Below are 11,903 nucleotides of genomic sequence, written 5' to 3'. Positions count from 1 at the left end.
CCTAGCACGCCATTTCTCGACCCGCTCTTTCATTTGAGCCCAAAAAAACATTCAACAGGGGGGATAACGTTTTTTTTTTAGGGGTGATTTTTAAAAAATTTATTTAAAAAAAAGTACTAACTAGGAAATGTTTTTTATTAGCTCGCAATTTTCTTCAAAACTACTTCAATGAGGAAAAAAATAATAATTTGGAATATCTATACATGAGGGGCTAATTGATCGGATCTCGTGCGAGTGTGTGTGGTGTAAATAAATGTGGGCTCTGTCAGAATTACTGTTTACGTGCAGCCACAAACAGAACTGCTGAAAAGTTTTTGGAATATCGAGTGGGATTGGAGTTTATTGGAGTTGTGGGTGATTCCGGGGTTTAGTGGGAGCATTGGGGTGCGGAGATCTGCGAGAACTGAGGAAAATGGCTGCAGTTCATAGGGAGGCGATCCAGAAACAGATCCAGCAAGACTGGGCTAACCGTGAATACATTGAAGTCATCACTGGGAGCATCAAGAAAATAACGGATTTTCTCAACTCCTTTGGTGAGTTTAGTTCTTGCATTTTATGAAGTCTTCAAGAATGATTTATTAATTTTGATTAACTAGATTTAGTTATTTAATTGAATCATTTGTTTGGGTGGGGTTGTGACAGACATGTCCTGCAGATCTCGTTTAGCGGTTTTGAATGAGAAGCTGACGACTTTGGAACGGAGGATTGAATATCTAGAGGCTTGTGTAAGTTTTTTAATGATTAAATTTGCACAATCATTCTTTTCCTCAAAGGGTATTTTTCTGTGGACGTCATTGAAACACTGAGGTTATAGGGGAGGGTAAAATGGACACTTTAGACTTTTTTTAAATTGTTGATAACTCAGAAACAAATTTATCAATTGAGTTCAGGTTAGGCTCGTCACAAAGGGATAGAATTGTCCTTTGTATTGAAAGGAAAATTATTAAATTTCATCGCCATTTCAGCCCCTCATTAACATTTTAAAAAAAGTCAAAAGTGTCCATTTTACCCCAACCTCCCCTAGTTCTTTTTTATTGGTGTGAATCATTAGGGGAGAATGGAAATGACGAAAGAGAAGATTCAATTCTTTCATTCTGATAGCTTCTGCAAATTACTGATAATGAATAATAGTCCTTATCAATTTCTTCTGTTGATTACGAGTTAAATTTAATGGAATGGATAAATTTGGGAGGAGTAAAATGAACACTTTTGATTTTGTTCTTATGTTCATAACTCAGGAACAAATTTATCAATTGAAGTTAATCTAGGCTCATCACGAAGGAAAGCAATTGTCCTCTCCGTGGAAAAAATCATGTAATGTTGAAATCATTCATCATTGATAATTTTTCCCTAAATTGTAATTTTGATTGTAATTTTGAGTGTAAGAAATTAATCCATTAAATTCCTTTTTCCATTATTTTTTTAAGCAAAAGTCAAAGACAATAAAAAAAAGTCCAAAGGCAATAAACATATTTTTTTTTTTAAGTTTGATAGTGACGATAATTTTTATATTGAGCATAGAATTTTCTTTGATTTTTTCTGATTTTTCGAAATTTTTTGGAGATTTTAACTTTATCCCTAATTTCGAAATGTTCATTTTCTCATAAGAATGTATTATTTTTCCACTTCTAGATGAATTATTATCAGTAATACGAGACTGCTGATTGAGCAGAAACGCAGAAACTGAACTAGAATATTTCGATTCATCTGAACTTTCATTAAAAAATAAAAAAACTTTCATTTAGAATTCATTTCAGATTTTAATCTTCAAAATTCAAGTTATATTTATACTACTTCAATCTTTTCAAGTATCTCACCCAATCAAATGAATAAATTCGATAAAAAGTACTCGAATATCCTTAACCTCGCTATTAATTCGATTAGAGCCTCCTTATTAATTTGTAATTAAATTTGTATTTTCAGGTGACGAAAGGCGAAACTCTAACATAAGTTTAAGGCATTAATCGAAAATTTATTTACCTTTATACCGTTAACTACGAATGAACTTCCCTTTGCTACTACTTCCTACAATAAAACCGAAATTTTACAATGATTTCAAGACGTGGATAATCGATGTATATTTCCGAATAAAACCAAATACCAATGACCAATTTTTAATTACATATTCTACATTTTTATTTTTATCAAGAGAAACTTTACATGGATATACGATGAAACAATTCTAACTGATCTCCAAGGATGAATCAGAGTAGATTAGTATGGTCTCCTTGGCCACTCTGTGATAGTGCCCACGAGTGAGTAGTCGTACCAATGATCGTATCTTGGAGTAACTGGATTCCACCAATTCCAGTTGTTCTCTTTGGAATCTTTCTTCAGAAGTGCTCCAGCCAGCAGGAAGAGCGTCGCAGGAATCGTGAAGGCTTGTTTCTTTTTGAAGGCATGGAGTACTGGCATGCAAGCCGCCACTGAAACAGAACGAAAATGTTTTATCAACGATGAAAGGAAGACAAAATGGAGAATTAAGGTATATCCCAAGACAATCGGACCCAAAAGTTAGTTTCTACGGATTTCCGGAAGAAATTCTAAATAACTTAATTTATTGCATTGTCATAACACGCACGAAAAAAGTTAATAGAAAAACCTATCGAATTCGATATAAAATTGTATTAAATTTCTATTAAACTTTATATTAGTTTTTGGCTGATTCTATTGACATGTTCAATAGAAAATATTCAATACAAAAAGAGAACAGAATTCGATTTTTCTATATAACTTATCCTTTTCATATATTTTCTATAGAATTTGCTCGACTCAAATTTTCTAAGTTTTCTATTTCTTGATTCAATTATTTTTTGTTTTGTTATTTTCACTTCAAATCATTTTTTTTCTGCTAATTAAAACATTCTTTAAGGTATGGAACAACCGGCGCAACTGGCCTGTTCATCCTAGTACACGATTTAAAAAAAAGTTCCCCGTATTCGGAAGTTATCAGTTTATCACGGATTAGTTTTTTAAGGATACCCAAATATTTTTCACTCATTTGCAATCATCAAATATGTGAATTGAATTGTGTGAGAAAAATTGAAAAAATATCATGAATATTCAGTGTTAATAAAATTACATTTTGCACAGAGTTATTATTTTTTAAACATTAGTTTGTTATAAATAAATAATTCAAATTGTTTAAACTCGCGGAAACCTTATTTTTTAAGCATGAACTCGAAAATTGCGAGCATTTTCTATAAATAATTTATAAACAATATCAATTTTACCGGAATGACGGATAAAAATCATTTGTTTGGAATCGTGACAGATTTACTCATATTCAGAATTTTAGCAAAAATCGATTGCATGTCTGAAAAAATAAGATTTCCGAAAGTTTAAAGGTTGAATTATGTATTTATAAACAACGAATGTTTAAAAAATGATAATTCTGTGCAAAATGCAATTTGAATGACGCTGAATATTCTACATTTTTTCAAAATTTCCCAGTTTTTTTTTTGTTTTTCTTTAAGAGGAGGAAAAAATTGGTGCGAAAAAAATTAGAAAATTTATCTAAAAAAATTTCTATAGAAAGTGTCCCAATGAAAAAATTCCCAAAGAAAGATTAAATCCTTCTGATCTTTTCTGATAAAATAGTTCTGATATTGAACATTTTTTATTAAAAAAAAATTGATAAAATCGGCGAAAAACGAACTGAATTTTCAATAGAAGTTCAATAGAATTTCTTAAGGAATTCGCTAGGTTTTTCTATAAATTCTGTTCGTGCATGTTAATTTGTTAAGAAGTGCTTTCACCAGGAAATTGAGGACGAAGGCAGTCTCTTGACATTTTGTCCTGGAATAATTCATGAGCGAGACGACTCGAGATTGGAACAAATGTGCAAAATTGGCCTGTTCTGTTGCATGTTACATTGAACAATTGAAATATCCTTAGACTCACCTCCAAGACCATAATTAAGTTTGTCATCCTTCCCCCTAAAATCCGTCGCAATGTAGGTTACCGCTGCGAAGGTACTTGCGACGCCAACAGCAGGAATTACGTAGAAACCAAAGACATTCAGAGTCTCCGAGATATTCTTGACCTGTGATATGAAGCAGCAATCGCCGATAGTGGCAAAAGCTGCACTCATAAGGGCGTATTTGTTTATTCCCCATAGTTTCTCCCAGGGATTTGTTCCTTCTGGTGAATCGTAGTAGTTAGGTCCACCCAGGAAGAGGAGCCGTTTCCGTAATGATGGATCATCGTCATCTGTTCATTGAAATTCGAGAGTGCACGTATGAAAAAATTTAATAGAAAAACCCATCGAATTCGTTAGAAAATTCTGTTCAATTCCTATTAAACTTTCTATTAGTTTCTGGCTGATTCTATTGACATGTTCAATAGAAAACATTCAATAGAAAAATCAACAGAATTCGATTTTTCTATATAACTTATTCTTTTCATATGTTTTCTATAGAATTTTCTCGACTCAAATTTTCCACGTTTTTTTCATTCTATTTTTCTTTTCTTCTCATCAAGAAAATCAAACGAAAAAACTTGGAAAATTTGAGCCGAGGAAATTCTGTTGAAAATATCTGAATAGAATAAATTATACAGAAAAATTAAATTCTATTTACTTTTTCTACTGAATATTTTCTATTCAACCTTTCAATAGAATCGGCCAAAAACTAATAGAACAGTTCAATAGAAATTCAATAGAATTTTCCAACGAATTCGATAGGTTTTTCTATTAAATTTTTTCGTGCGTGGTTCTAAGTTACATGAAGACGCTTCAACCGTGTCATTGTTCGCTTCGATCGCATCATCAGTTTTTGAGTAATCGTGAATAAAAAATTTGATCACATACACCTTAATCACACACACCCGCACACATGTTTCAAAAATAGTGAACTGGTATATGAATAGTTTCATTCGCTTGTTTTTTTCCTGTTTTTACCTTCAAAATGCTCCTTATGCCGGAGTTTTCATACGATTTTAGATGTTTTTTTTGTTAAATGTTCGTTATACTCCAAGAATAAAGTTGAACATCCGTTTTACTTTATTCGCAATAATAGATCATGCATAAATGAATTATGAATTTCATAAATTTGACTCTACTCTAGAGACGCGAAAAATTGATGAAATTCAAAATTCATTTATGCAAAGAGGCATCAACAATTCAGTAGCGAAGTGGTAAACGGTTTAAGTCGACTTATCTCTTAGTTGCGTTTTTGAAGAATATCTCCGAATTTAAAGGAGATAATGAAATTTTCGTAATAACCTTTTTTCTAGAGCAAATTGAGTGCTACAAAAAAGGTTTCAACAGAAATGTAGCTATCTCCCTTCGATTCCGTGATATTCACTAAAAACTAGTCAATAGGCAAAATCGACTTGAACCGGTTTACTACTTCGCCACTGAATTATTTAACAATGTTGTTTTTCCCCAACTGCCCCTCACTGTGACCCTCTTTCGAATTCTCCAAATAAAAATATGAAACGGGGAGACATATTAGGAGGTTAGGAAACATTAAAACATGTACTCCATCGGATAAATAATTATTTAATTACATGTCGTCTTTTCTCATCTATTAAAAATACTAAATAAAAATCTAAAAATTTCTTATTATCATATTCAAGCCGGAAAAATCGACAACAATGCAGGAAAAGCCTTTTGGAGCAGGAGTGATCCTCCAGAGATGGCAACCGACTCTGACGAATTTTGGAAACAAAAATTGTTGGAGGGAACTTACCGTAGACTCTCGGCATGATCGCAACCCTCCTTCAGACTCCACCCCTTGATAAGCAATGAAAATACTCTAAATTTATAATATTATGAAGGCAGTGGAGTTTTATGACTGTCAGCTGGTGGATTTCTGCGCACGCGCTAAGAATTACGTAATGACAGCCAATGGGAGTCGACTCGAGGTAAATTCAAACCATTGATGCTTTTTTGGTGATAAAATATAGGGGAGGGTGGGGTAAAATGGACACTTTTGACTTTTTTTCAAATGCTAATAATTTATTGAGCTGTTGATGAAATGGAGTAATTTTTTTTTCAATAAAAACTTCCCCCTTATGATGAGCCTAGACTGAGCTCAATTGATGAATATATTTATGAGTTATGAATATTTTTAAAAAAGTCTAGTGTCCATTTTACCCCACCCTCCCCTATATTTCTCAATTTAGCTTGATAAAGTAAATGTACCTATGCTCGTTCAGGTGCTGCCAGCTATTACATCTTAATGATTTTGATAATTCCAAGAATAGTAAGAAAATGGATGATCTCAATTTCTAATTGATGATGAAGTAGGGGAGGGTGGGGTAGACACTTTTGACTTTTTAAAAAATGCTCATGACGTGTTGAATTGTTCATTAAATGGAATAATTTTATTTTTCAATAGAAAGAACAATGATTCCTCTTTGAGATGAGCTTAGACTGAGCTCAGTTGATAAATCTGTTTCTGAGTTATGAATATTTTTAAAAAAGTCAAAAGTGTCCATTTTACCCCATCCTTCCCTAAATATTAAAAAATATGGAACTATGAATTTTTCTATTAAGTAGATAATACTAAATTTCTTATAAGGGTTTTCCGATTATCCAAATCATCGTCAATCTTCCTAACTCAATTACTGATTAATGAATAATTCGAAATGTGACTATTTAAATTGAGGATTACTTCAAAAATTAAAATTTAAGAATGACATTGACTAATTGACTACTTAATAATTTAACAGCAATTATAATTTATGCATATGGCTATCCCTGATGGGAGTCGACTCAAGGTAAATTCAAACCACTGATGCTTTTTTGACGATAAAATATATATTTTTCAATTTACCTCGATAAGGTAAATGTACCTATGCTCGTTCAGATGCTGCCAGCTATTACATTTTAACCATTTTGATAATCCCAAGAATAGTAAAATAATGGATAATCTCAATTTCCAATTGATGATGAAGTAAATATTAAAAAATATGGAACTATGAATTTTTCTATTAAGTAGATAATACTAAATTTCTTATAAGGGATTTCCGATTATCCAAATCATCGTCAATCTTCCTAACTCAATTACTGATCAATGAATAATTCGAAATGTGACTATTTAAATTGAGGATTACTTTAATAATTAAAATTTAAGAATGACATTGACTAATTGACTATATAATAATTTAACAACAATTATAATTTATGGATATGGTTTTTCCTGATGGGAGTCGACTCAAGGTAAATTCAAACCACTGATGCTTTTTTGACGATAAAATATATATTTTTCAATTTACATCGATAAGGTAAATGTACCTACGCTCGTTCAGATGCTGCCAGCTATTACATTTTAATCATTTTGATAATCCCAAGAATAGTAAAATAATGGATAATCTCAATTTCCAATTGATGATGAAGTAAATATTAAAAAATATGGAACTATGAATTTTTCTATTAAGTAGATAATACTAAATTTCTTATAAGGGATTTCCGATTATCCAAAAATCGTCAATCTTCTTAACTCAATTACTGAATAATGAATAATTCAAAATTTGACTATTTAAATTGATGATTACTTCAATAATTAAAATTTAAGAATGATATTGACTAATTGACTACTTAATAATTTAACAGCAATTATAATTTATGGATATGGCTATCCCTGATGGGAGTCGACTCAAGGTAAATTCAAACCACTAATGCTTTTTTGACGATAAAATATATATTTTTCAATTTACATCGATAAGGTAAATGTACCTACGCTCGTTCAGATGCTGCCAGCTATTACATTTTAATCATTTTGATAATCCCAAGAATAGTAAAATAATGGATAATCTCAATTTCCAATTGATGATGAAGTAAATATTAAAAAATATGGAACTATGAATTTTTCTATTAAGTAGATAATACTAAATTTCTTATAAGGGATTTCCGATTATCCAAAAATCGTCAATCTTCTTAACTCAATTACTGAATAATGAATAATTCAAAATTTGACTATTTAAATTGAGGATTACTTCAATAATTAAAATTTAAGAATGATATTGACTAATTGACTACTTAATAATTTAACAGCAATTATAATTTATGGATATGGCTATCCCTGATGGGAGTCGATTCAAAGTAAATTCAAACTATTGATGCTTTTCGGGGGTAAAATATATATTTCTCAATTTAGCTTCATACAAATAGTGATAATGACGGATTATTTATGACGTGGTTTGACTTGGTTGATCTTCTTTCGTTTCCAGAGCTGAGTTTTTCGTATGTTTCTTCGTATTTTCGTGCGAACGATCTCTTTCAATTCCCTCCTGAGCTTTTTGAAGGACTCGTTGGAGGGTGCAGGGTTCTTGAAAAATTCTTCAGCTTCTGAAAAATGATATTGGTTATTCAATAGGACCATTTTGACAAACTGCGAACAATTCTATTACACACGATACACTGAGAGCAAAAGTAAGGAATTCGCAAACAATCCTTGCTTGAGCCAAAAAAATCACTATAATTTTGAAGATTTTTGGCTGAAATTTCCGATACACTCCTTGAATTCTTCAACACAATTTATTTCCACCGAAATTTCAAGAAATTTTGTCATTGAAAATTCTGAATTTCATGGAAAAGCTGATGAGAACTGAATTTTAGTTCAATTATTCCATGAAAATTAATAGAAATCAGTAAAACTCTGGTGAATATAATCATTAATTCCACTGATTCTAAAATACTTCATTAATTATATTCATTACGCAGAGAATAATAAAAAAAATACCTTTAAACACTGCAGGATTCAAGAAAAATGTTTCTTCAACGCTTGACGATACTTTCTCATCACTAATCCTTGCACCTTGAACATTCTTCTCTGTATTTTCACCTTCATCGTCAGATGAATCATATCTAAATGGATTTCTAGCATCGAAATTCTCTCCAAACTTGGATTTCCTCTCTGTAGCCACTTTATCTTCATTCACGTCATGAGTTTTCTCTGAGAAACAGGAAAAACCAAAAATTACGAACATGTTTCATCGAATAGAATATGCAGAACTGTGGAAAAGTATTGTGGAGGAAATGTTAATCACCTGGAGGTGCTGTTCCGAATCGTTGGAGTAAACTGAACTCCTCAGGGGCTTTGAGTGTCTCAGTGAGATTTTCAGAGACTGAGTAAAACGTTTCAGTTGACACAGGAATGGGTTTTTCTTCTTCTACGACAGCCTCTTTCGCTTTTCGCTTCTTCTTTTTGGGTTGAGGCTCCTCTTTCTGGAGCTCATGTTTCTGGTGGTCGTCTTGGGTTGGATCGTAACGAATCATTTGATTTTTCCTGGGAAAATAGAATAATTAAGTAGTGGAATAAGAAAAGAGAAATGGTCAACTCGTTTTCATTAATTTAATTTAAAAATTAATAATAAAACCTATTAATTTTGAAATTAATTTCTTAATGAAATTAATTATAGGTTAGCTCTTTGCATTCAAGAAAAATAGGAAGACTCTCATGGGAATATTTTAGGTAATGCAAAGCAACAAGAATAGTTGACTGACAATTTTATCTTCTTCTGATTCTGAAGTATACTTTGAAGACTGAACTTTCGAAAGAAACTGATTAATCTTCATGTCAATTCTCTATTAAAATATTCATTGAACTCGAAAACATGGATTTTTTATTCGACCATTTTTTATCAATCGAAACTCGTAGAATTTTTTTAGGAATCTTTCCACGATTTGAGAAGCGATTTGACGTTTCTTAAATTTTTTCCAAAATTTGGTTTACCTCTTCACAGCCACTTGTGTATTATTCTTCTTAGCCAAAGGTTTCCCCAAAACATTCTGCAGAATTTCTAATTGTTTATTCTTCTCACTCGTCATTTCATCCTCAGCCTCTTCATTTTGATATTCTTCCTGATTTTCATTTTCTTCTTCTAAAAATCTCTTGTCCATGGCAAAACGTGGGTCATTCCCAAGATTCACCACCTATTCAGTGTAAAAATATGAAATAATGGAGGGACGTGAAAAATTTTTATTAACAGAGTGCTCATACCTTAGCCTTTTTATTTTCACTAAAATCAAACTCATCCACTCTCGAATCACCCTCCTTATCATCATCATCATCAAATAACGTTCGCTTTTTGGAGCGATTGGTATTTTTCTGCTCATAATTATCCTCCTGTTCTCCTATATTATCATCGAAGATAATTTTCTTATTTACACTTCCGTCCTGAAACAAAACAAGTGGGAATAGTTTTTGTATTGCATATAGTACAGTTTTTTTTGCTAATAAATTAGACTATTTTCGTAGGCAGAATAATTCTTCGCTAAAAAAATTCAAGTTCTCCTCAATCCACTAGTTTTTCTAATATTTTCAAAATAATCTGACACCAATTCTGTAATAAATTGCATTGAATAGATTGAATTGATTAAATAATTCAGAGAATTAATTCCATTATTACAATCAGAAAGCAGGAGAATATTTTGGGGTGCTATGGTTGTAATCAAAACCATTAGTTACAAAAAAAAAATTATTTTGGTAATTTCCCCTGAAGTTAATAATTTCTGTGATATTTGTGGAAAAATTTGCTCATATCAATTGTCTTGGGGTTTTGCACCAAAATAATTGTCAGCAAAGGAAGTTCCTTCAGGACCTTCCTTCATACTCACTAGTTTCTAAGTTCTTTACAACATAATTTAGGGAAATTCATTAAATTAAAAGTGAATAGGTGAATGCACCGACGAAAAATTTTAATAGAAAAACCTATTGAATTCATTAGAAAATTCTATTGAATTTCTATTGAACTGTTCTATTAGTTTTTGACCGATTCTACTGAAATGTTCAATAGAAAATATTCAGTAGAAAAAGTCAATAAAATTTAATTTTCCTGTATAACGTATTCTATTGAGATATTTTCTATAGAATTTCCTCAATTCAAATTTTCTAAGTTTTTTCGTTTGATTTCCTTGATGAGAAGAAAAGGAAAATAGAATGAAAAAAACTTAGGAAATTTGAGTCGAGCAAATGCTATAGAAAAAATATGAAAAGAATAAGTTATATAGAAAAATAGAATTCTGTTGACTTTTTCTATTAAATGTTTTCAATTGAACATGTCAATAGAATCAGCCAAAAGCTAATATAAAGTTTAGTAGAAATTCAATAGAATTTTCTGACGAATTCGATAGGTTTTTCTATTAAATTTTTTCGTGCGTGTGATATCACTGAGCTACAATTGTTGTAACCAAAACGATTTTCTACAAAAACAGTTTCACTATGAATTTTTCAACGCTAAATAATTTCAGAAATAATCGAACGAAAATCATCTAGACGAAAAATTTTATTTTTCACTAAATTACTTCCACTGAAAAGAAGACATACCACTGAGTTCAGAGCATTTCTGATCAACAATTCCTTCTCCCTGAAGGCCTCCTTCTGTTTCTTCAACGACGCACGTCTCACAGCATCCGAATCTCTCCCCCGAATCATGATTCAATAATTATCTTGCTCTAAATAAAGCAAAAATCATTCACAAAAGTTGATCAAAAACCCACGTGTAGTCACTCCAATCCACCAACCAAAACAAATTGACATTGAAGTTGGATTATAGTTAGGTTAGAGCTGCGCAGAAACCCCTTGCGCACACGACCGCGCAAAATTCATTCGGAGTGGAAATAAATCCTGGAAAAACAGCAACCGAGAGAATTGCTCCTTTATTTGTCTTTGCTTGACTTTTCCCTCCGTTCTACTCTGCCAATTTACTTTTCCATCCCCTGAATCAAGAGAAATACCGCATTCCAATCAAATAAAAAACTCTTCATTCCAAATTTTGCTGTTCATTTTAATAATATTTTTGTTGGATATATTTTCTCCATCAACTCCTCATCCATTTCAACGAAAATATTGTGATTGTGTGAAATTAATAATTGATTTGTTCGAACCCAGGGAACAATTTTTACGGATGCCATCTAAATTCGTCAGCAAGAGCGGTAAATATCCGGAAATTTA

The 11,903-nt window shown here is 31.6% G+C and overlaps 3 protein-coding genes across 3 annotated transcripts; 1 reads left to right on the top strand and 2 right to left on the bottom strand.

Moving 5' to 3' along the window:
- Nucleotides 1–201: 201 nt before the first annotated feature.
- LOC107037667 (probable protein BRICK1-B) lies at nucleotides 202–2,107 on the top strand. The gene is made up of 3 exons (XM_015256325.2): nucleotides 202–533; nucleotides 643–725; nucleotides 1,924–2,107. Exons 1-3 carry the CDS (start codon nucleotides 413–415, stop codon nucleotides 1,948–1,950), a joined length of 231 nt encoding a protein of 76 aa, XP_015111811.1. The 5' UTR covers nucleotides 202–412; the 3' UTR covers nucleotides 1,951–2,107.
- LOC107037666 lies at nucleotides 2,054–5,829 on the bottom strand. Its single transcript, XM_015256324.1, has 3 exons — nucleotides 5,694–5,829; nucleotides 3,904–4,212; nucleotides 2,054–2,426 (listed from the first exon to the last, which is right to left on the bottom strand). The coding sequence occupies exons 1-3, from the start codon at nucleotides 5,707–5,709 to the stop codon at nucleotides 2,215–2,217; spliced, it is 537 nt and encodes a 178-aa protein (XP_015111810.1). The 5' UTR covers nucleotides 5,710–5,829; the 3' UTR covers nucleotides 2,054–2,214.
- Nucleotides 5,830–8,062: 2,233 nt separating this feature from the next.
- On the bottom strand, nucleotides 8,063–11,592 carry LOC107037747 (probable RNA-binding protein CG14230). Its single transcript, XM_029126078.1, has 6 exons — nucleotides 11,277–11,592; nucleotides 9,951–10,127; nucleotides 9,684–9,883; nucleotides 8,998–9,236; nucleotides 8,691–8,903; nucleotides 8,063–8,296 (listed from the first exon to the last, which is right to left on the bottom strand). Exons 1-6 carry the CDS (start codon nucleotides 11,382–11,384, stop codon nucleotides 8,133–8,135), a joined length of 1,101 nt encoding a protein of 366 aa, XP_028981911.1. The 5' UTR covers nucleotides 11,385–11,592; the 3' UTR covers nucleotides 8,063–8,132.
- Nucleotides 11,593–11,903: the final 311 nt, after the last annotated feature.

This window comes from Diachasma alloeum, unplaced genomic scaffold (genome assembly GCF_001412515.2).
Source record: "Diachasma alloeum isolate Michigan unplaced genomic scaffold, Dall2.0 Dall_scaffold_00269, whole genome shotgun sequence".
Taxonomy (NCBI): domain Eukaryota; kingdom Metazoa; phylum Arthropoda; class Insecta; order Hymenoptera; family Braconidae; genus Diachasma; species Diachasma alloeum.
Note: the sequence above shows the minus strand (reverse complement) of the source record. Positions and strands in the feature narration are given on the sequence as shown.